At 39.0% G+C, this 25260-nt stretch overlaps 2 protein-coding genes across 4 annotated transcripts; both read right to left on the bottom strand.

The window, feature by feature from the left end:
• Nucleotides 1–11332: 11332 nt before the first annotated feature.
• On the bottom strand, nt 11333–16390 carry LOC126786328 (calcium-dependent protein kinase 2-like). The gene is made up of 8 exons (XM_050512117.1): nt 15148–16390; nt 13987–14130; nt 13723–13875; nt 12860–12969; nt 12559–12726; nt 12346–12473; nt 11816–11915; nt 11333–11710 (listed from the first exon to the last, which is right to left on the bottom strand). Exons 1-8 carry the CDS (start codon nt 15896–15898, stop codon nt 11636–11638), a joined length of 1629 nt encoding a protein of 542 aa, XP_050368074.1. The 5' UTR covers nt 15899–16390; the 3' UTR covers nt 11333–11635.
• Nucleotides 16391–18864: 2474 nt separating this feature from the next.
• On the bottom strand, nt 18865–22916 carry LOC126786327 (uncharacterized). Of its 3 annotated transcripts, none has more exons than XM_050512115.1 (4): nt 22785–22916; nt 20040–21315; nt 19479–19715; nt 18865–19323 (listed from the first exon to the last, which is right to left on the bottom strand). In XM_050512115.1, exons 1-4 carry the CDS (start codon nt 22801–22803, stop codon nt 19194–19196), a joined length of 1662 nt encoding a protein of 553 aa, XP_050368072.1. In that variant the 5' UTR covers nt 22804–22916; the 3' UTR covers nt 18865–19193. The 3 variants fall into 3 exon arrangements, with proteins under 3 accessions (XP_050368072.1, XP_050368073.1, XP_050368071.1); XM_050512116.1 differs by lacking the exon at nt 22785–22916 and having other exon boundaries at nt 20040–20956; nt 21064–21157; XM_050512114.1 differs by lacking the exon at nt 22785–22916 and having other exon boundaries at nt 20040–21579.
• Between the last annotated feature and the right edge of the window lie 2344 nt (nt 22917–25260).

Raw genomic sequence — 25260 nt, 5'->3', positions numbered from 1 at the left:
TTTTCCTCTTGCTTATTTGTCGTTCCTTAGATGCTTGGATCCTTTCCAATGCAGGCTTTCGCGGAATGAGATTTGGCTCTTTCTTATTTTTGTTTGAATGTGACATCCTTTTGAATATGGAAGGCCGAGTGGTTGTACTACCGATGCGATTGAAGACTGAACCTCTACTCGCTGTCATGTTCACACAGTCAAAAACCGACACCCTTGTGATTGATCATTCAATACGTTCAGATGTTTCTCTTCGAGAACCTGGACGAATGCGATCAAACGACGAAATGCGAGGGTTTGACTGAACCTCTTGACTCTTCTATTCAATTACCTCGACACTGATATGTTGCACATTGGCTCGCTCTGCCATTCTTCTTCCTGAAATTCTGATTGGCTTGCTCGAAGTGAAACCGAGACCAGCTTGAGAAGAATTAACTGTGTCCCTTGCTCTCTTAACTTCTTTTGTGGCTCATTGAGCTCATGCGCCATCTTTACTGCAACTTGGTCGTCCTTTTTGCTTGATGAACCAAAGTCGTATACAACCTTTTCTAACAACTTGTATGCGTTAGGATCGAACCCTTCACTTGTTCTTTTGTTGGGTAGCAATCCATGTTCTGTCTTACCTTTAATTGGTTTGACAAACCCCTTTAGTGGCTGCTTTGTAGGATTTCAGTTGCTCATCTTTATTAATGGCAATGTTGACTCCTCCCTCAACAATTTCACATCATCCTCTTCTAATTTTCGTGGACACTCCTGTGACTTTGTCCCCACAAATGGAGACTCCCCATCCATTTGTCTAGACTTCGGAACATAGCGAAGGACCAGAAAGGCATGACTGGCTTTTCTTTCCGTAGACGCTGTTGCCGTTTCAGATGACACTTTTTGCGACACTTCACCATGAAGCTCAATGTCTTTTGATTTGGTATCATTCTCCATAACTTAAGCAGTTTTCCCCATAGAGGATACTCCAACCGGAAGGACTTTTTTCATTGATTCCTCATCTGTGTAGAATTTAGAATCCGCAAAGTATGATTCAGCTTCTGTGAATGGTTTGGTATCTCCTACCATGGTTTTCACACCTCCGCGATAGAACTTGAAGCATTGGTGTAAAGTGGATGACACGATGCCATTTTCATGTACCCATAGTCGTCCTAACAACAAGTTGTACGAGGTCTTCGCATTGATGACATGGAACAAGGTGTTTGATTTTAGCTCTCTGATATCCATGTCTAGTCTGATCATCCCTATCGCTCTTTGTCCTCCTTGGTTGAAACCTTGGATCATGAGATGAGTCCTTGATAACTCATCAATGTTGATGACGAGTTGAGACATGGTTGACTTGGGTATGATATTTACTGTTGACCCTCCGTCTATGAGCATGCGATTCAACTTCCGCTCTTGCATGTACCCTGTCACAAAAAGAGGCCGATTATGTGGCTTAGAGCCCAATTGAATGTCATCATTTGTGAAGTGAATGGCATCACAATATGCATCACACGCGCCACATTCCTTCATGCTTGTGAAGTGTTTTCCTACATCAATGAGCAACTCCACAAGTGCGCATCTCATTGATTTTGGCAATTGCATCAAGTCAGAGAGGCTAAGTTGGAAAGGTAGACTCTCCAATTGTTTCAAAAACACCTCATTTTTCTTTAACACTTGACTTGCACCTATTTCTCGTGCTTCCGACTTTTCATCTTCTTTGGATCTAACTTCACAACTTGTGGTCATTGAAGTGACCTTCGGTTGTTTTGTAGGCAATTGCTCTATTGGCAAGTTCTGGCGAAGAGTCTTCCACAAATATGGAACGACTTTCGTCTCCAAACATCCTTGTCCATTCTCCTCCTGTTGTGGAGGTGATTTCTTATGACTTGTTGGGAAATCAGTGAATTTGACATCATACATTTGCTAGTTCTTCTCCGGGTGACCAATATCCATCATTCATCATCGGTATTAGAGGTAACTTGGAGGATAGGCGTGAAAGTAGGACATTTTTTTAACTTCTTTGGTCTTCTTATGTTCGTGCGTCTCCTTTGTGAAATGGAACAGTGCTTTCATTGGGTGAAAAGGGAATGGAACTGGCTCGAACGACCCAAATGTTATGGTAGTGCAATTGGCTTCAGCAACGTCGTCAACGTCCAGCTCAATCTTCCCTTTCTTGGCGAGATTCATTATCAAATCCTTGAGAACAAAGCACTTCTCTATAAGGTGACCAATGAGGCGATGATATTTGCAATACTTCGGATCGTTGACACGATGCATTTCTTCTGGACGCTTGCACTCTGGAATATCTATTATCTTGTTTTCAAGCAGATCCTCTAACATGCCCGTCACATCAGAGTCTGAGAATGGGTACGTCTTTCGCTCCATATCCTTCAACGTGCGTTTACTCCTATCGTAGGTTCGAGGAGGTTCCACCTTATTGAACTCATTCTTATCCCACGTAGAGATCTTAACCGGTGCAGTATTGATGACCATTGATTCTTTGGAAGGCTTCTTCACAACCTTGTCAAATCTGCTTCCGAAGACTTTGTCTTTTCGTTGGTCAACCAGGAACTCATTCTTTCCCTTATGACTTGCCAAACATAGCTCCATGTCGTGGGCTCGAGTAGCCAACTCTTTGAAAGAACGGGGCTTGATTCCTTACAAATCAAAGTGCATGCCTTGGATGCACGTTTCAACAGCTGACACCTCTGATAGTCGGTCATTGCAATCAAGGCTAAGTAATCGCCATCTATTGATGTAGTCGACCACAGGTTCATCCTTCCATTGCTTCATGCTAGTTAGCTCCATCATGCTCATTATCCGCCTTGTACTATAGAATCGATTGAGGAACTCACGCTCCATCTGGTCGCAACTGTCAACATACTCCGGCTCTAGGTCTGTATACCACTCAAAGGCATTTCTCTTCAACGAGCGAACAAAATGCTTGACAAGGGGATCGCCTTCTGTCCCGCTGTTACTGCAAGTCTCCACAAAGTGGGCGACGTGTTGCTTTGGGTTTCCTTTACCTTCAAATTGTTGGAACTTTGGTGCCTGATACCCCAGCGGCATCCTTAAGTTGTCGATCCTTTTAGTGTAAGGTTTGGAGTAAGTGAGGGAGTCACGAGAAGGACCTCGATATTGAGCCCGAATTGAGTTGGTGATGATGTCCTGCAATTGTTGGAGTGACAAGGAACTAAGCGAGTCGTCAATGTTCTTAGACGTTTCTCCCTTTTCATTTACTTTGCTCCTGCCAGGTGACCCTTTGGTGGAGTTCTCATCATTGTGATCTTCCAACTTGCTATATAGCTCAGCGATTTACACGTCCTTTTATTCAACCGTTCAAGTGAGCTTTTCAACCATCTCCAACAGATTGGAAAGTTGCTCCTCGATTGTGGATGTCTCTGTCACCAAGACCTGCGAATTGTCAGAAGAGGACTCATGCGCCATAGTATGAAGGTTATCGCCATCTTCTTTGGGACTTCCATGGTATGATGATGTGCTCGATATGTCATCAGAGAAAATGTCCTCCAGGATAGGTGTAATAACCCGAATTTCGTTACTAATGTCTTATAATTTCATGAAGATTAATGAAATGATATTTTGGTTATATCCATATTCTACGTCTTTTAAATAACCCTCATTCGAATTAGAAAAATCGGTTTGAGAACCATTAAGTCGTTTTTCGATTTAATTCAGTTGACTCAAGAGTTGACTTTTGATCGGTCGCTCGTTTCCGAAAACTTCCTTCACAAAAATCGTAGAGCTCGTCAAAATGAGTTTGTAGACATGTGACACGTAGTAATAGGAAGTTGGAGGAGCGAGATTTTAATTATGGAAGTTGTTGTGGGAAGGGTAAAATGGGGAGAGGAAGTATTGGAAAATATCTATTTAGTTTCATCTTCTCCTTCTCTCTCTCCAGCCCGAGACTTTTCCATTTCTTTCTTTCCTCCTTTCTTTCTTCTGCTTCTTCCCACCGCTTCCCTCCTTTCCATTTCCAAAAAATCCATCTTCATCATCGAGCTCACCTTTCGGCTATGATTTCCTGTGTTGCTGGACTCCTTGTGACCGGGTAGCCTCTCTCTTCAACTGGGTAGTGGTGGTGTAACAACTTTGAAGCCCAGCTGCCACTGCAACACTTGGAGGAGTCAACAGAAACTTGCCACCGTCGTGTTAGGCGTCACCAGCAGGTTCTGGGCAAGGAGGTAGCTCCACCCGACAGTCCTAGCTACTTGGGCCACGCTGGAGCAAGCGGGAAGGAAGTTGAAGCTGGAACTTGGCTCCCCTGCAGCTGTTTCAGTGACTGAAAAGTCATAACTTCACTGCAGCAGCTCTCATATCCTTCCAACGTTTCTGTTAGGTGAGAACTCTATCCCAACACTTGAATTTACATTTGGAAAGTGTTGAGGTAGTTTGACTTAGGTTTGATCAGTTTGTTTGTGAGGTTGTTTTGTGTAGGTGTGAGGTTAATTTTTAGGATGTAAGAGTGTTTGGGTGTGTGTTTTTAAGGCTGGCAGCAGGGCTGCTGTGTTGTGGTAGAGGAAAGTTGAGTTAGTTGTTATCTTTGGTGATGTTTTGGTGGTTTCGAGAGTAAGGGGCTGTGTGTGTGTGTGTGTAGTGAAGTGTTGGGAAGTAGGTTGTGTTTTAGGACAATTGAGGGAGAGGGAGGCCGAGAGCTGTGTTGGAAGTGTGAAGTTGTTCCTTTGTGTTTTAAAGAGTGGCCGTGTCCTAGGGGCTGTTTTGGTAGAGTTAATTTTGTTGGACTCTACCACAACACAACAGCCCTGCTTTGGGACTGTTTTGGGCGATTGGTGTAGTGGTTTTGCGAGTTAGGATCTTATTGCTGTTTTGGGACAGTTGAGAGAAAGAGTGAGACAGAGAGAGTGGTGTTTGGGAAGTAAGAGGAGAAGAGGGTGAAGAGGTTGGAGTGGATGCCACTAGTGTGTGGCATGGGTGACCTTAGTAATTTCAGCATTCTTGCTGAAATTTATGAAGTGTTTATTATTTGGTTTGTTTTGGTTCCTTTTTTACTAAGGGGGGCTTTGTTTAACTTAGGTGCTTGAGTTGGAAACAAGTGTTCGACTTGTTGAGTTAGAAGTGGAAGCAAGCATTAAGGTGAGTAAACCTCACGTTGGTCTAGTTACCCTTGGTGGTAACTAGACGTGTGAACTTACATTTTATTAATTTTTACTTATTGTGTGATTGAATATAAATGTGTATATATTTGCTGATTTATATACGTATATCTAAATGGTAATATGATATGCATATATTTATCACTAAGTATATAAAGCTACTATATTTGTAAAATATAGTGTATTTTTAGTTGGTTTTCATTGAATTGTGGAGGATGGGACCGAGGGGGAATAAAATGTACCTCTCGGTAATTTGGAGGTTTTTGGATGAATTATTGTATAGTCGAAGTGCTTATATGTTGTGTGACCGGATGGGAAGAAAATGTACCTTCCGGCATTATTGTGTGGTGATTATTTTGTTGTTACCGGAATCTTCCGGTATGATTATTGCGTGTGTAGCTTTATGGGTTGTGGTGTTGTCTTTGTGGCGGTCTTATGAGGCAAAAGACTTTGTATGAGTTGTTCTGCCTTAGTGGCGGCCAGTTTGGCGAAAGAAAATGAATACATATGATTTAGCCTTAGCGACGGCCAAAGTGGCAAAATGTATTTCAATGTTTTGCCTGTGTGGCGGCCTTAGTGGCGTAGGCATATGTCAGAACCACTCCTTGGCCGGTTGTGGGGATGATCATCTAGAGCTCTAGTATTACTGCCAATCTTCTGGGTGCGACTTGAGGGTCGCATGAACCCTGAATGTTCATAAAGATTTTTTTGGGACCGTTATCTTTCTGAAATTTGGTCACCAATAATAGACACAACTTCCAACACATCTCCTGAAGAACTCATGATAATTCAAGAACTAGAAGATGACGAATTTAGTCGTCGAATTAGACTGACTACTAATCCAATTCCAGAAACGACAATTGCTGAGAGGGAGAAGAAAGAGGTCGGTTCCTCTTTTTAAACCATCAAGCATAGTAACCAACAAAAACCCAGAATACCAAATCCCTTAAATTTATTTAAGAATTTAGACTATAACCTGGACATGCAGAGCTCACCAAGATAATCATCTTGATTTTTGAGTTCAAGAATCGAGATCACCAACAACCACACAAAGATGACTGATATTGCAGATTCTTCCTAACTTTGATTCTCCTTCCCAAGACCCGTAATGGAAAATCATGACTATAGAAGTGTCTAATTGATGATACCAAGCCTTTCCCAACCGCTACGACATCGGAAAAGACAGAACGAGGGAAAAGTGCTCGAGCTCCACCAAGAACGCGATCCCGACCACTGGTTCGGTCTCCGTTCCCTCCTTTCCCTCAATCGGATCCCCTTTTCATGTATATCGTTTCCACCTCTTGAATCCAAGAGATGTGATTAAACGGTGAGATCTCAACGATCCAGATTACTCCAAGACCAAATTCTGATTTTTCTTTCCCAAGTTATTTCTTTATAATCCAAAACTTTGGAAAGACATGTATAACTCACAAATTTGTTTGTTACCAATATGCACCACGTACAAATATATTTCCAATCAATTTTACTTCATTCAAAATGCAAACAGTAACCATTACTTTACCCTTTAAATAACCAAGATATTACAAGTGGTAATATTGGTATGGCTTTGAAAGTTTATATCTTTGTTGGTTATGATACTTGGATTATTGATTCTGGTGCCTTCGATCATATGACTTATGATAAATCTTATTATATTACTGAGTTATCTCCTCCACTTGTGTCCTATGTCACTAATGCTAATGGTGAGGCTTTTTCTGTGTTAGGGAGATGGTCAGTTCGTATCACTCCTACTTTAGAACTTCATAATGTTATATTTGTACCTGATTTATCACATCACTTGTTATATGTCCCCCAGTTGAACATTGAGTCTCGATGTTTTATAACCTTTTTCCCCATGCATGTGATTTTTTAGGATCTTCTCACCAGAGAGATACTCGATCGAGGGGATTTGAGGGGTATATTATTTTACCTAGATCAGACATATGCAGAACATAAACCAAGAGCACAGCCACCCATCACTCTGACAGCAAGTTCTAATCAGCTAAGTGAAATTTGGTTGTGGTATCGTCGATTGAGACATTCATCTTTCCATGTTATGAAAAAAAAAATGCTTTCTTTATTTATTGGTGTGGATGAGTCATCTTTGCGTTGTGAAACATGTGTCATTGCTAGGAGTCATCGTTTTACCTATACTCTGAGCTTTTCAAAGAGTCATACTCCTTGTGAATTAATTCATTCTAATGTTTGGGGACCTTCCAATGAGCCTATAGTCACGGGTATGCGGTATTGTGTGTCATTTATTAATGATTGCACTAGGTCGTCATGGGTTGTTCTTCTTTAAACCAGTGATAAGGTTTTTCCTGTTTTTCAAGATTTTCACACTCATGTCCAAACACAGTATAATAGTACTATTAGGATTCTTCGTTCTAATAATGGGGGGGGTGAGTATGTCAGTCATGTTTTTCAACAGTTTTTGAAAGATCATGGGATTATTCACCAAACCACATGTCCACGAACACCAGAGCAAAATGGGGTGTTCGAAAGAAAAAAAAACCGTCATCTCTTTGATATGCTTGTTCCATTCTTTTTAGTACTCATATGCCTAAGTATATGTGGGGTGATGTTGTAGCAACTTCAGCCAATCTTATCAATCGTCTTCCATCTAGTGTCCTTTAGGGAAAAGTTCATCTTCAGGTTCTTGCATCTCATGTATCCATTGCCTCTTTTCGCAAAATACATGCCCGTATTTTTGGTTGTGTGGCTTTTGTTCATGTCCCTAAAAGTCATAGAAAGTCAAAGTTGGATTCCCAAGCGATCAAGTGTGTGTTTGTTGGATATGAAAGCCATCAGAAAGGTTATCATCCACCCACCAGAAAGTATTATGTCACTATGAATGTTACTTTCTTTGAGCACATGCGTTATTTTACCTCTTCTAATCCAGCCCTTCAGGTGAGAATATATTTTTTAAAGAGCTGTATCATGGCGAGTAGGAGAAATCTGAAAGAGTAATGTTGGAAATACTTTGAATCTAGTAGCAGAAACTCATTCTGAGGTGGAAACTTCAGATAATCAAGTACCAACAGTGGCATAAGCTCCACCAGATGTAGAAGGAGAACCAGGGTTGAGAAGGAGAACCAATAGTTGAGAGAGCAACTGCCCCTCCCGCCATCACTCATACCCCCGACCAACAACTTACTGGTGCAGAAGATCACACATCTAAGGTATGTCCATCCACTGGTACTAGTATTGAGTCTGATAATGGGCAATATGTGTTACCAAACAAATCTACTAGAGGTTAATCCCCTAAAAGATATGAACTTAGTTTACAGGCCAAATCAAAATATCTAGTAGCCAACTATATATCCTCTAGGAGATTATCAAAGTCATATGAATTATTTGTGAATCAAATATATGTTGTATCAGTACCTAATAAAGTGCATGATGCATTAGGGGGATCCAAAATGGAGGAAAGCAATGGAGGAAGAGATGGATGCATTGTAGAAAAATGATACTTGGGAACTTGTGCCTCCACCACATGGCAAGAAGGTCATAGGGTGTCATTGGGTATTCACTGTGAAGCATAATGCAGATGAATAAATAAGCATGTATAAAGCACGTCTTGTTGCAAAGGGGTTTAATCAGACATATGGTATTGATTATGATGAGACTTTTGCTTATGTTGCAAAGATGAACACTATCCGAGTTCTCCTTTCATTTGCTGCTAGTTTGAATTGGTCACTCCGACATTTTGATGTCAAGAATGCATTTCTTCATGGAGAGTTAGCTGAAGAGGTGTATATGAGTCTCCCTTCAAGGTACGTAACTACTTCTTGTGATTTTGTTTGCAAATTGAGAAAGTCTCTATATGGTCTCAAAAAGTCACCTTGTGCCTGGTTTGGGAGTTTCTCACAGTTTATGCAGAAGATTGGTTACAAATAGAGTAATTCAGATCATACCATGCTTCTTAAGCACTAGCAAGAGAATGTAGTGGCTTTGATTATATATGTTGATAATATGGTGATTACTGGCAATAATACTGTAGAGATGGATCGGCTACAGGGACAGTTGTCTTTTGAGTTTGAGATGAAGGACTTGGGTGATCTCAAGTATTTCTTAGGGATTAAGGTAGCAAGAGGGAGAGACGGGATCTACTTGTACCAGAGTAAGTACATACTTGATTTTTTGACAGAGATATGTATGTTAGATTGCACACCTATCGACACCCATATTGAGATAACCATCGTCTAGTAGAGTATCTAGACCAGACACTAACTGATCGAGCTTGTTATCAGAGGTTCGTTGGGCGCTTGATTTATTTGACCTATACTAGACCAAATATTGCTTATGCAGTGAGTATAGTGAACAAGTTCATGCATAATTCAAGTGAGAGTCATATGGATGTTGTTGTAAGAATTTTGAGGTACTTGAAGTCAGCTCCAGGGAGATGAGTAATGTTCTCTAAACACAACAACATTCTTAAGGTTAGTGGCTTTATAGATGCAGGCTGGGCTAGAAATATTACAGACATGAGGTCAACATCAGGTTACTTTACCTTTGTGGGAGGTAATTTGGTCACATAGATAAGTAAGAAGCATAAAATTGTGGCCAGATCGAGTGTTGAGGCTAAGTATAGAGGTATGACTCATGGAGTGTGTGAATTTTTGTGGTTGAGAAATCTACTATGTGATTTAGGTGTTAAGTTGAAAAATGCTATGTAATTGTATTGTGATAACAAAGCAGCAATTGATATATCACAAAATCCAGTATAACATGATCGTACTAAACATGTGAAAGTGGATTGTCATTTCATAAAAGCAAGATTATTAGCTTCATTTTTGTCCACATTGAAAAGTAGTTTGCAGATATACTCACTAAATGAGTTTCTAAGAAAGCGTTTTATGACTCACTTAGCAAATTTGACATGATTGATATGTATGCGTCAACTTGAGAAGGAGTATCAGCGTGAGTCATAGAATGTAATATAGGGATGTACATCATGCAGTTAGTACTTTCCTATTCAATATATGGTAGTACATAAGATTGTAGTACAATGAGGTTGTAGTACAATATAAACTCTATATGTAGCCTCTAGTGTGAGATGGATAAATATCAGAAAATTCATTCTCTAAATCTTGTCATACTTAGATATTGTAAGTAAGGGAGGTCTAGGTGTGGTTGCTCGAGATTCAAACGGACGTTTTGTGGCGGCAAAATGCCTTACTGTTGAATCGGAGGACGATGCGGTGGCAATGGCAGCACTAGAGGCTCTGTGCCTAGCTAAGGAACTTGGTTGGCCGCGGGTGACTCCGTACGTGTTGTGACTTGTGAATGCTCTACAAACGTATACAACTTCTGATGATTCTGACACTTCATTTCCTCCTCGTCCTCCTCCTCATTTGGTCAGATCATCGGTGAGATTCAATACATGTCACGCAGCTTTCACCAGTCCACATTTTCTGTTGTTCACCAGATGGCTAATATTGCTGCTGAGGTTCTTGCCACACATGGTTTATCAAACCCCGAAGACAAACATTGGCTTGATAAACCCCCTACTTTTATCGAGAGCTCTTTGTCGATTGACAAGTGCAATTCTTGCTATAGCCGTTGAGAATCTCGCAACACATTACACATGCTTTGTCAAACCCCAAAGACAAACATCGCTAGTTAAACCAACCTTGCTTTCATCGACTGCTGTTTGCATATTGAAAGATCTACTTCCTTATCTGGAAAATGGCCATCAACAGACTTGTTTCGTTTATAACGAAATATTGAAAATTAAGAATGATCCTTCATGTACTGCCAATTACGCTCCATCTTCAATTAGTATCATCTCGTGGAAGATTGAATGTTCTTTTACTTATAAGTGCATTCCCTAAGATTCCTGAAGGTTTAGGAGTCTTGAGCATCCAGGCTGATGGAAGTACCAAGCAGTGAAAGGACTGAAGGAAGACTTTAGCTACGAGAATTAAGAGTTCTGGTGCAACAGCGAAGTGACCAGCACAAAGAGCTCGGCCAATTTATTCAGCTCCAAGGCGATCAATGTGAGAACAGGCTTAAATTAGCTCTGTAATAGAACTCGAATATGATGATGCATAATGATGTCAAGGCATTGCTCTTGAATCTAGCAATGTTTCTCTTCGATTGGTATTTATCAGAGAGCAATAAGGCTCAAACTAGAAACAAATGAATCATATGCAAGCATCTTTTAGGACTGCTACGTTAAGAAAACACATGAAAGAAATGGAAGCGTTTACCAGAGAAAAACTTGCAAGCTAAAAAATTAGCCCTTTTTAATTATTCCTCAAAATACCAACGAACCAAGATGGAGTCAAAAATAAAGAAGATACAAACATGTAAGCTGATGACTTTGTGATGCACAACTGTCCCACTTGCAACTCAAAAGCAATGCGAAGTAAAATTTTATCATCACGGCAACTATCTATAACTGGTGGATTGTAATAAAAAAAAAAAAAAGCAAGCATCGCCTACTTGTATGGCTCAAAGTGCCTCTCAATCTAAGCATATAGCTCCTCAATTTACACATATATGCCTAGTGATGCAACTAAGAGTTAAAATAGCTTGCCCTGCTGTTGAGTTCCACTTCTCATCATTGTGGAGAACTCCTCGTAGTTGATTCTACCATCCTGTACGCCCAACAAAATCAAATACTAATCAGTATATGTCTATATGATAACACAAACAAATGAATGAATAATATGAATTGTTTGGAAAGAACCCGATCAGCTTACATTATCTGTATCTACTTCAGATATAATATCCCGAATTGTGGCTTCGTCACCCATTCCATACTCTTTCATAGCTTTTTCCAGCTCGTCTCTAGTAATGAACCTGTAAACAGGATAGAAGAATTAGCTAGTCAATTAATAGTCAGATACTTACGTCTGTCAAGCCGTATCTGATCATTTTGCAATGGAAATCTATCCCTCTATGTACTAGTGAAACTGAAACTAGTTCAGCTTGACTCTGTGCACCAAACTACTAGAGATGCATAGTTGTGCACATCAAATAGCATGCATTTATGTATGAGAATGTTAATTACTGTTTTGGATACAACAGACAATTCAGATTGACAAATGGATATAAGAAAACCCAGACCATAAGAGGAGAGTGAGATCAATGGTCTCACAAAATTGTTATTGCACGAGACAATAGAAACTTTCTGTCCTCGATATGAAGTTCAAATAATAGTTTTAACCCAAACAAAAAAAAGAGGAAGGTCGAAGAATTGTGGAATCTCTTGGATATTAGAAGAGCTTACCCACTGTTGTCCGTGTCAAAATATTGAAAGGCTTTATAAAGATGTTCGTCCCTTTCTAGCTTGTGTCTATGCATTGTGGCCGTAATGAATTCAATGTAGTCAATTGTTCCATTGCCATCTACATCAGCCTGAATGCAAATGACATAATATGACTTCGGTAGGAGGTGGCAGTGTGACAAAAGTTGGAGTATTTGGAATTCAATAATAGCTTACAGCTTCCATTAGCTGCTTGACTTCAGCCTCAGTCAGCTTAGAGCCAAGTCGAGCCAATCCTGACTTCAGTTCATCATAAGTGATGGTTCCACTCTTGTCAGTATCCATGTTTGCAAACATTGCCTTTAGCCCATGGATTTCTTCTTCAGAAAGATTTTCAGCAATAACCTATAGTATAATCAGATTCAAAATTTGTTAGTCAGATAACCAAATGATTCATTAGTAATTCAGATGCCTATGAACTAGATCATGGAAACAAAATCGAAATTACTCCACGAACGCGGCCGCTGGATAGACATACCTTTAATGCAAGTTTTTTGAGTTTGTTCATTGCTCTAAATTGCTTCATTCTCGAAAGCACTGCACTGTCAATAGGTTTGTCTGATGCTTCTTCTTTGATCCATGGGTGCTCTATGATAACATCCAAATACAACAATTCAGTTAGAAGAAGCGTGTACCCAACCTCTATTAAAAAAATAAAAATAAAAATAAAAGATTACCCAACATAAGAAATATTTTGAATACGGAAAGGAAATGATATTTGCAGGAACGACAATGTCTATCAGGACTAGTAAGAAGAGGAGCAAGGAGGTGCATTTATCAAAAAGATTGAACGAGCCAACACCAAGACAATACTCTACTATATCTTCACTTCTTGAAGATCCAGGTAAAATATGTTCTTACGTGATGATATGCCATGAATGAAATCTTAATGCAAAGTGCAAGGGAGAGCTAATTTTTTTCCCAGTACACGTGGAACCACCATTGATAACAAACTGTTAACATACATCAGAGATTACAATACGAGATAGCCAAGATGGACGATAACTGACCAAATAGGGTGTGTTAAACTGTCAGGTGTTCATATGCTGTAGTATAATTGGGTGACTAATTTGTATTTATCAGAACTAAAAACACCTTTAGTAATATACTTGGACCTTTCCTTATGAATTTGGTGGATCTGACACCTACATAGTTTCATATTTGATTGTGAAACCTCTCAGAAAGAACAAATCAATACTTATCTGCTAGTCATGCACAAGGGTATTTCTATATGAAAGGTCATTGCACGAAAGGAAAACTAAAAATAATTAAAACAATTGTGGATGCATGAGCTTTCCAGTACTTGGTCACAAATTCAGCTATTACTCGGAAGAATTATACCTAGAACTTGAGCTGAAGTAATTCGCTTTTTAGGGTCTTGTGTCAGCATCCTCTGGACCAGGTCCTTGGCGCTGTGTGATATTGACGGCCATGGTGCACTCTCAAAGTCGATCTCTCCTTCCAATATTGCATCAAATATTCCCTTCTCTGATTCTGAATCAGTCATTGCAAACTCTTAATCAAACTAAGTAAAAAGATATGGAACCTTAAAATAGGAATACATCATATCACATTTATCAACCAAAACTAGAAATGTGGTTTTACCAGCCCAAAATGGAGGTACTCCACTTAGTAAAATATATAGGATAACTCCTGCACTCCAGATATCTATTTCCTTGCCATATTTTCGCCGCAGTACTTCAGGAGCAACATAGTAAGCACTGCCAACTATATCACGATACACCTTTCCTGGCAATGGAAATACATAAATAACTAGTCGTTAACTAGAAGTACATGATTACGAATACATAAATCATGTAATGATAGGCCAATAGTTGTCAATTGTTAGACATTCTACATATAAAGGCAAGAAATTGCAATCCATTACGGATTCTACTCCATGGTAGTTAAGAGAAAAAAATTGAGGCAACGACCAGTTAAGAGTTGCCAATTAAAAGACAATTCAGTGATCCCAAGACATACATATTTCCATGGTGTTCTCTTATGGGATAACTATCAAATCCATGAAACTACAGAGTTTTATAAAAAGAGCAAACTGTATTCCACACTTGCAAAGTTTAAGTAACAAACTCAGCTCAACAAACAGTACAATATAAGTTCCAGATAAGGCTGCAAGCCTGCAACATTATTTGGCTTCAGTATCCAAACATCAAGCTCATAAGTTAAACAATCTTCGCTACCCTGCAATCTAAAGATGCTGCAACTAATACAACATCTAAATTGCATATTTTGACTCTTTCTTTCACCAATTTTCTTTCAGTGACATTAGTACTCTTCAATTGCCAGAAATGACGCGGGCCAAAATGGAAATATGACATTAGAAACTGTTTGGATTTATAAACTCTATGGAATACAATTCCAGTTTACCTCCCTGAAAGGTAAACTCAATATATGCCACTAATTTAAAGTGATAAATTCCATAGTGACCAGAAAGTATAACAATCGAGAAACCATCTGCCATTTGAATAGCCAGCTACACAATCCCCAGTCATCCTAAAGATTAGTAAAATTAAATTGGCTTGGTCTTCTGTCAAAGTTGATGATATCTTATGAGATCAAGCTAACTTGTGAATGGACCAGGCCATAGGTCTAGCATCAACCTATATTTAGCAAGACCTAGTTTTAGAGGAACAGAAAATGCACTAGTGTCCTAAATACTTTTCCTACAATATAAACCAATTAGTCTTCCTAGTCAAAAAAAGCCAAAAAGGCCAATTTAAACAAACAAAATAGCCCCGAAATCACCTTCTTCAATGAACACTGACAACCCGAAATCCGTAGCCTTGAGAAGGGCATTCTCATCCTTGCCAGACAGCAAGAAATTCTCAGGCTTGAGGTCTCTATGCATCACACCCATGAAATGACAGATATGCACAACACTCACAATTGACCTGCATATTGCAGAAGCTGCTCTCTCACTATAATGACCCTTTGCAATAATCCTATCAAAAAGCTCCCCACCTGCACAAAGCTCCATACAAACATGCACAGACTGCTTATCCTCATAAGACCCTTTAAACTCCACAATGTTAGGCTGCCCACTCAAATGCTGCATAATCTGAATCTCCCTCTTTATATCTTCCTTATCATTTTTAGTCACCAACTTCCTCTTTGAGATTGACTTACAAGCATATTTCCTCCCACTTGAATGCTCAGCACAAAGATAAGTAACCCCAAACTGCCCTCTACCCAACTCTTTTCCCAAGGTGTAGTGCAGCTTCACATCCTCATATGGCTTCCCTAGGATTGTGTCTGGTCTGTGAACTGGTTTGGGGTGTCTGGCAGGGACAGACGGCTTCCAAGCTGGTTGGGGTTCCTGATGGGCAGCCATGCCACGCTTCTCTGGTAACTGATGGTGTTGCTGAGCAGAGGCTTTTGGTTGGTGATGGGCAACTGGCTCATGGGGATTTTGGTAATGTGATCCAGCTCCTCCTCCTGATCTGTACCCATTGTGTTGTGGCTCTGGCTCTCTGCTTTTGCTTAGACACTTGCCCATTTGGCCTTATTCCCCGAAGAAAGACAAAATGGATTTGTATGCGAGCAAAGGTTGAATCTTTTCTGTAACCAAATATAAAAGATTGAATCTTTTCAAGGAAATGAGAAGACCCAAGTGGGGAATTCGCTCAATTGGTGAAGGATGAGCTGAAATAGACTGGATTTGAGAAAGAAAAAAAGGAAGAGACTTTGGATCAGAAATGATGAAATAATGAGGATTGGAGATAAGGGGTGAGAACCCAGATGAGGATCAGGGGAGAATATGCAGGGGATATGGTAAATATGGAAACTTGGGAAAAGGGTTTAATGGGAATGGATCAGAGTTTGTTGGGGCTTTTTGAAGGAGGAAAGTACCAAGTAGGGAGGAACACTAGGTCAACTGTTGTTATTTCAATCAATGGGAGGACTTGGTGAAAGTTTCAGTCTGGGATTCCTCAGAGGACTAATCAATGCCAATGAAGAGACAAAGACAGCAAGCAAGCCAGGGCTGGGCTAAGGGGAATCAAAGGTTGACTGGTTATTCAATCATATCTTGTATTTTCTTTCCTTATATACAAGTAATTTATAGAGGGCAGTCACAGAGAGATGATAGGCTGATATTTTGGCAGTGATGCAGATCTCTGTTATCTAGGATTTGTATCTGACACGTTTTTGGGTTTAATTTGTAGGGATCACAAACAATTAGGCCTAACTTTGTGCAGTGTCAGATTAATCTTTACAGCTAACTCACTAACTTCATTATCAATTATAAAAGCAATAACTAAGGATAGTATGTGATTTAGGCATCTATCTTCAGTATCGTGTCCTTGTTGTGTGGCTAATATTTAGAGTTCTTATTAAGAGTGATATTGCATTTGCAGCTGAGCATTCATAATAATAATTGAAACTCACAAATTCACAAAAGGAAAGGCCCTTTTGATAAAGTCACAAACTCCTTTTTTGTTTGGTTGACATACTGAAGATAGATATTTGGAAGTTTCAGATCCAGAAAAAGAGTACAATAGTGAGGACTTGGACACGCAGGTACATGGGAAAAGTGTCGTAGTTCCTAGACAAAGCTGGAAACATGAAAGGTGTCCAATCATGGGCCACCGTTAAAATCTGTTTAACAAACACTGGTAATGATCTGATCAGATCAGACCAATTAAACAAGACTCGTAATCGCAATTGCGGACCTTTGATTGCTTCTTGACACGCGGTTTGATTGGGATGATCTCCACAAGGTTAGAAGCAGTCTCCATATCATTGATACATAGTAAATACCGAGTAAAACAAGGTTGTCATGACCCATCAGTTTCGTTTTACTTAATTTACCAATAAGAGTTTCGAAACAAAAAATACTTCGTTATATATTACATATTCTGTTCTTCAAAACACATATTACACAAGTGTAAAATGAAATTGTTGAGCTTTATATATCATCTGTAATTTCATTAATTTGTTACTGGAAAGCAACAAACACTTGAGGTTGTTGTAGGGCTTGAAATATAAACGTGAGTGGCTGCTTTCTGATGTTGCTTTATTTCATCATCAATTCATCATTATGTTATCTTATTATATATAAATAACATCATACGGTGTGAATTGCATGTTATTTGTGCCTTATATATTTGGATATTTTTGGAGAAGGAATGATTTTGTCCTGGAATCTGAGTACAGCTGCAAATTGTATAATTTTGTTATCATGGATGTGTACCTAATTTAGTTAGGAAGGATATTCTGTGGTGCTCTTTGTTTGCAATTGTGTTCATCGTATCCCAAGCTACCTGGTTTGGCCGATTTCCTCCTGCAGTCCTGCTGCAATTCTGTCTGCGGTTGTGATCTTTCTGGGCTATTTCCGCATCTATTATAGTGTTTGTACGTTGGTGTTCTCTTAACGAAATGGTAATTCTTTTTGCCTAACAAAAAAGAAGTGTGTACCGAAGTTAAACATACGAATTTAAATGTTATACAAGTCCTCCGAAGAGTTGTTAATAACATTTAGGTAAAATTATCAAAATACACTTGGTTGAATTTGCATTTGAGTCAATTTACCTCCTGAACTTGATAAAAATTATCGATTTGCACCACATCCGTTAAATTTAACTGTTTCTATCCAATTTTGCGTCACATGTCATGCACATGAGGGGTAATATTATTATTTTTTATTTATATTTTTCTTAAAAACAAAATAAAAAATATTCTTTAAAATGAAGATTATTTTTTTAATCAAATTATTTATTTACATCTTTTTTTTTGCATACTTAACCCTACTTCGAATTATTTATTCAACATACCCACCCATTCAAATATAGTGTGAAGTGTATATATATATATATATATATATATTTATATGTACACATTTATTTTTAATTTTCTAGGTATTTATTTATATTTTTCTAATATCTTTTAACATATCATATCACGTAAAATAATAAATATATAAATTAATAACATATTTCGAAAAAATAAAAAAAACATAGAAGCAAGTGTTCCTCTTAAGTAATTTTATTATTTATTTCATTATTAAATTAAATATGAATAAATATATTATGTTATACTGTCTATCAAATGCATGACATGTGACTTAAAATTGGATGAAAAATATTAAATTTAATAGATTGAGTGCGAATCGGCAATTTTTAGTAAGTTTAGAAAGTAAATTGACTCAAATATAAGTTCGGGGTGCAAACTGACAATTATAACCAAATTTGAGGTGCAAATTGACATTTTTACCTAACATTTATAACGACAATCTTGATAATCTTGTGTATTGCTCAGATCAGCGCAGCCATCCTAACCTTTTGCTTTTCGTCTATTGATTATATCTAATTGCAAAAATTAAGAAGGGAAGCTTCATTCTCTTGAATCTCTTCAATATTGTACAACTTTACCAACTGATCCACTAAACAGCAATCATATATTAGGGACAAAAGCATCTGTTTTATTAATATTTATCAACTAATGGAGAGGGAATTCAACCTGGAATTCTGGCTGATTTCAACGAGGATGTACTTGCAAATGTACAGATTCTGTGCAACTTAAACCGTTATTTGCACGTTGCAAAAAAGAAACATTAAAAAAAACGAGCAATTTGATGACATTTTAGTTCCTACAAAGAAGATATTAGAGTTCATTCAATTTGATGACATAATACTTTTATACTGTATAATATATCCCATGATATATATGTGCCATAGGTGATTACTGTGAGTCAATGATTCTGGTGGACAGTATTAAGATCAGTAATTACAAGATTAACCAACCAAGACAGGTTCCAATCTCTAGCTGTGATGAGGTTGCCAATGCATGCTTCCTCAAGTTTTTGATTTTTCCACGAGAATAATCCGACCATTCCATTCAGTCTCATCTAGATCTCTGATCGCCGCATCAGCATTTTCATCACTATCCAAGGTCAAAAATCCAAATCCACGCGAATCTCCAGACCTTGCAAGAAAATTTAAGGTAAACCATCAAATTCAGAGAAAAATATAACTCGGTAGATGTTTCAATATCAAGTCATCATAGCTAAGCGAAATAGGTGTTTCACTATAATCCATGAAAACAAACCCACTGATTGCAGTTAAAAACAGCAGAATTACCTCTTGTCTCTAACAATACGAAGATCTTGTACCCGTCCATACCTAGAGAACTTCCTTTCCAAATCTCTCTCTGAAGTTACAAAGCTGAAACCTGCAACAAATAAATTTCTACCAGGTTTCCCTAATCCGGTTTTTCTATTAGAAGGTGGTGACCAAGGTGCCCTTCTAGAAGACCTGTGATGAGAATTATGATGTTCATGATGAGGGGATCTGTGCCTTGGAGATTGCCTTTGCCTACTGTAAATTGGATGAAGTATCAGGACAGCAGAACACATTAGATGTTATACATAATTCAATGGGGATAACCAATGATCCACCAGAATTATGAACTAAATGAAGTTTGAAAGTACTATCCCACTATCAAAAAATTTTGCAGATAAATTTTGTATCAAAAAAGCGGAAAACGCAATTGTCTCAAGTTTGTGAGGTCATCAGATAGACTAAAAGTGGGAGAGATTCACAGATAAACCAAATCTAACACTACCAAATAATTTTGCTGCCAGTCAACCTTGATGACAGACAAATGCCTCATAACAAAAGAAAGAGGGTATAGAGGTTAACCTTGTTGGTCCATGATGGTCTCTTGAATAAGGGGATCTTGGTCTATAATGGGCTCTTGAATAAGGGGACCTTGGTCCATGATACAATTTCGGATTCGGGGACCTTGATCGATTTCTATCACGATCATCTCTCTGGTAGGCATAAGAATCTCTAAGCCGAGTGGGGGAATGTCTATGCCGAGTGAGGGAACCTCTATGCCCAGGTGGTGAAACTCTATGTCGAATCAGTAAATGTCTACGCCGAGTGGATGAAACTCTGTGCTGACTGTGTGAAACTCTGTGCCGAGTGGGTGAACCTCTGTGCCGAGTGGGAGAATCTCTACGCCGAGAGGGTGATCGTGACTCTGACCTGTTCCTTTTCCGATGAACTGGAGACGAGTGATGGGACTTTAGGGATTCATTTCTAATGCCATGTGTAGAAGAAGTTGTCTTCCTCAATGGAGATAAATGGTCAAGGACAACTTCTGTATGCACATCAAACCTTTCAGGTGAAGAAATTCTCTCCCTATGAGATCGGGGTTCATATGATGGGTCTGGAAAACCTTGCTGAGAAGATCTTTGCTTATGGTCATGGAGAGAATGGAGCGGCAGTGGAGAACCTTCAGGTGAAACTGAAATTTGTATCCCAGTCATAGAAGATACTGATCCTCTGGCTGATCTTCCAAGAAACTGAAGGTCAGACTGGGGTACTCCTCGTAGTCTCTTCTCGCCTGGGGAGTCATCTTTGATAGGTTCAGTATCCAACCAGTGTGATTTGGGAGAAGATAATGACTGCTCTGTTTGCCGATCAGTAGCTTCCTTTTCTATTCCACAAATGGAAGACATAACTGAATCATCTTGTAACTTCTCTAAGCTGATAGTTCTAAATAAAGCAGAATCTCCAGCTCCCTGGTCCATACTTTCTGTCAGATGAGACTCCTGTGAATTGGGAGAATCTTCAGTTCCCATTTCATTCTCAAAAGTTTGCAACTGAGATTGAGAGGAGGTTTTAAAAGAATTACTGCCATGCAACTCTTCCATCTCACCTTGGTGATGACTTCTATCATTGTTTCTGGACTGATTCCTCTCTTGAAAATCAGGTTTTGCTTCTATAGCATTGTCATGATCATAATCAATGGGCACAGGAAAAGATTTTTCTGGAGATTCTAAAATTTGATCTCTGAAGTCTGCACATTGTGAGTGAGAAGTCTCTCGCTGATGTTGGTTGAGTTCCTCATAGGAATCATCCCTTCTACCCAAGCTTTTTTCATCCACAAAACCATGATCAACTTTATCAACTGCAAATTTTATGTCAGATTCTGTGGCCAGCATAGATTCATCATTTTCAAGACAATCATCCATATTTTCTATTGAGCTCACTTGTGAGACATTATCCATGCAATTTATTCAACCAAAACAAGTGACAACCCAACGCAGAACCATACAGACAACTGAATAATCATGTTAAAGTTCTACCACACTACACTATCATAGCCATAATTCCCATAAAGAATGCTTTTAATCTCTATGCAAGCAAATATGACTTTTATGAAATAAGTAATGCTTACAATTGGCGTGAACTGATGATAAGTGCACAACTTCAGTTCAAAAAATAAGAAAAGTTATTTCCATTATTCGTGAGTTTCACGCATATCTTTCACATGCATAATGTGCCAGAAATATTGGTTGCTCCAAACGATCGAACAACTAATCATGCTAATGACATTGATCTGCAACACATAACATTGATCATGCTAATGACATTGATCTGCAACACAACAAATTCAAGCCAAAAGTTCCTACAACTAAAAATCTACCAAAAAGCATTGGAACATGTTCTTTAGATCTTGCCTTTAGAACAATTGGAACATATTCAAACAGCAATAAAAGAACACAAGAAAATTCACACAAGCCGATGACTTCAGTCTTGATATGATATATCAATAATTCCGTTTTATGCTCCCAGAGAAATGGGTGAACAAACTTATTTGAGTTATTTCCCTTATTGTGTCTACAAGCCTACCCAGTAACAAGCAATACTTGCCAATCCAGCATATGGAGGACACTGAATGCACCTCCTCACTATCTCCATTGGCTCATATAACTTGTGTAATAGCTCAACTACCACTAAAGTCTCACAGAAATGACATCAAATCAAACACACATAAGCCTTTTGACCTCCAATGATTCTATAATATGACTTTGGGATGATACTATACACAACTCCTCAGTGAGATCATAATCTCCCCAGTAGCCACGCTTCATATCCGACACACCTTCCATAAGCATAACAATCCAGAAACAAATGCAATTCATAGAATTCCCCCCGGAAGACGAATCAATCTCAGTTACATCCACACGCCTAGTGCACACCTATTCGCCTAAAAACATACCCACATCGATCAAACTCCTCATAATTCTTCCAGAAGGTGAAAGTAGTCAAACCCCAAATCGTATACAAAACAACTTCTATGAGAACGCGACCAGGCCCAGAGAACACTCTGACCATATTACCAGCTGCAGTTTTGAACACTCTTTCGTAACAAATAAAAAATAGAAAATCAGAGCAATATATGCCATTCGGGACCCTAAAATGTAACTGAACGAAAAGCCTAAAGCTGATTTTCTTTTTTTGTTTCTGAATTTCACAATTGCTGGATCTATCCCCAAAATTGAAGAACTCTCATTCTTTACGCATGTAAATAAACCAAAGTTGAGACAACAAAAAAGATTGTGTGATTTCGCAAGAGAAACAGAGAGAGAGTACCTGTAATATTTGAGTGCATGTAAAATTTGGGTTGTGTGAAGAAATAGAGAGTCGGAGTGTGAGAAGGGATTGAGATTCTGGGTGATCAGAGAGAGAGATGAGAGAGTTGAAGTCGATGGAATAAGATCCCTATAAAACCTGATACTATGATCGAGTCCGTTCTGGGTTCACTGGAATATAGCCATATAGCCCAAAACAGAAGCCCGCCCCACCATCAGGATTGGCAGGTTGGGCCCCAACATACCATTTGGTTCGCAATTCTTTTTTCTGACTTTGTCAAATCAAGACGATATTTGCGTATGACAGTTTGATTTTAGGAGGAAGATAAATTAAAATATCTTTAAAAAATTGTTCAAATTGATTAGATTGAAATTTAATAACTCATATTTGTAATCTTAAATTCACTATGTATAGAGGGGAAGAAGATTAGAAAAGTTATACTTGAGCTTTTTGCAATCTTAAATTCACTAAATTTTGGTTTTATTATGTGGGTAAACATCTTTCCAGTCTGTTCAGTAAGATCATTTGTGTAGATTTTTGTTGATTATATTGAATAGTATTTTACTTTGCATCTATTTTGTTGGTTCATACCTTTCAGTTCTATTAAGTAGAAACTATTTTGTGGGGTTCTTTTGATTTAGATTGTATCGGTAGTTTAGTTCATTATCCTAATTGTTCTTTACGACCAAAATTAGACACCAAATTGGAAACTTCAAAGCATCTGAATGATTTGATTGTTTTGGTTAAGTGAATAATCAAAAATTCAAAATCACACCGATTTATATATTTTCTTATTATAATTATTTGACTCTTCATTGTCCTAGATTCTCTAATTTTTACATGTATGTTAGCTGTTACCTGTTAATTAAATTGAAAATTAGTCAAACTATATTTAAGGAGATGTGTTTTACTTTTATATCCAAAGGGTAAAAAAGTGAAATCAGAAAAATGAAAATTGATAATTATAGAAATAAAACCTAAAATGAAGTTTGATATATTTATTTTGGGTATAGATTAAAGAAAAATATGAGTACGGGTTTAATTTAAAAGGAATGTTCCAATAATGAGTTTTTATCTAATTTTCTCTTCTATCAGTTTGAGTTTTAGTAGTCCTTGATTACTGCATGACTTCTCATATAGGGAAACATGTTCTCCCTTCTTTCTCTTTTAATTAGTGCCAACCCTGAATCAATCATTAGTTGGCTTGAAAGAGAATTACTAAACTGAAATGAGACTTATTCACTAGAAAAAGACTTGACTAAGCATATTGTTTCATCAGACCTTCGTCTGGATCCTACCAAAGCATCTTCACATATGACTGTGAACTAATTGTTTTTTATTTGCTGGAAATGCCGGAAAAGATGAAGTACGGGTAAGACCATTTTTAGCACCTGAAGCAACAAATCAGTTTGAAAAAACAAAGAAGCATACATCGTTGAGTTTTGCGAGCACTACAAAAAAAGGGAGCAATATGTCACGTCCCTATTTTGGGAGTGTCGATCGTGGGCTACTGGTTGAAAGAACTTCATGCATATATGGGATTTGCTCCAAGATTCAATGTGTGGGAGATATATGGCTGCTCCTTCCGAGGGGTTCAAGCATGCCGACCCGGTTAAATTCGGAGAGCTTGTTGCTAGTCGAGGACTTAACGTCAAAGAGGCGAGTTGGCCGCCCTACACACAGGTAGGGGTCTGGAGCCGATCCCCTGATGAGCCCAAGGCAGGGCGAAACCAGTGTATTGCCGCGTTGGATAAGGCTGGCTCCATGGGGATGGAGCGCCGCATGGACCAAGTGTGGCAGCCGAATGGCTAGGTCCGTGACAAGTGGTATCAGAGCCACCTCAACATCGCTGTCGTTGTGTTCGCCAAGCGCTCATACGTGTCGCCGTGTCCCCAAGATACGGGGGACTCCGCGGGGGAGTCGAGTAGGCAGGGTCGCCTCCAGGGGGAGGACCGGACGAGAAGATCCGTGGCAATGTCCAGGACAAGAGAGATCCGGCGCGAAGTCATTGTTGGGTGGAAGATCTTTGGGAACTCCTTTTCGTCGCACTAGGCATCGCGGGCGCATAAGGGTTGCGCGGGCCGCAAGGGAGGATGCTGTGTACGAGGACGTACACCAAGTTTGGTGGGGGAGGATGTCACGTCCCTATTTTGGGAGTGTCGATCGTGGGCTACTGGTTGAAAGAACTTCATGCATATATGGGATTTGCTCCAAGATTCAATGTGTGGGAGATATATGGCTGCTCCTTCCGAGGGGTTCAAGCATGCCGACCCGGTTAAATTCGGAGAGCTTGTTGCTAGTCGAGGACTTAACGTCAAAGAGGCGAGTTGGCCGCCCTACACACAGGTAGGGGTCTGGAGCCGATCCCCTGATGAGCCCAAGGCAGGGCGAAACCAGTGTATTGCCGCGTTGGATAAGGCTGGATCCATGGGGATGGAGCGCCGCATGGACCAAGTGTGGCAGCCGAATGGCTAGG

Source organism: Argentina anserina, chromosome 3, assembly GCF_933775445.1.
Source record: "Argentina anserina chromosome 3, drPotAnse1.1, whole genome shotgun sequence".
NCBI lineage: Eukaryota > Viridiplantae > Streptophyta > Magnoliopsida > Rosales > Rosaceae > Argentina > Argentina anserina.
The sequence above is the reverse complement of the archived record's forward strand: the minus strand, read 5'-3'. Positions and strand labels throughout refer to the sequence as shown.

What these genes read in the sequence shown, in the direction of transcription:
- LOC126786328 (XM_050512117.1), bottom strand. Translation starts at nt 15,898, where the DNA reads ATGGGCAAGTGTCTAAGCAAAAGCAGAGAGCCAGAGCCACAACACAAT. An exon ending in GTCAGTGTTCATTGAAGAAG is followed by an intron (nt 14,131 to 15,147) that starts GTGATTTCGGGG and finishes TTCCATTGCCAG; the next exon opens with GAAAGGTGTATCGTGATATA. An exon ending in TTTGACACGGACAACAGTGG is followed by an intron (nt 11,916 to 12,345) that starts GTAAGCTCTTCT and finishes TCCTGTTTACAG; the next exon opens with GTTCATTACTAGAGACGAGC.
- LOC126786327 (XM_050512114.1), bottom strand. Translation starts at nt 21,415, where the DNA reads ATGGATAATGTCTCACAAGTGAGCTCAATAGAAAATATGGATGATTGT. An exon ending in GACCATCATGGACCAACAAG is followed by an intron (nt 19,716 to 20,039) that starts GTTAACCTCTAT and finishes TCCAATTTACAG; the next exon opens with TAGGCAAAGGCAATCTCCAA. An exon ending in CGTATTGTTAGAGACAAGAG is followed by an intron (nt 19,324 to 19,478) that starts GTAATTCTGCTG and finishes TTTTCTTGCAAG; the next exon opens with GTCTGGAGATTCGCGTGGAT.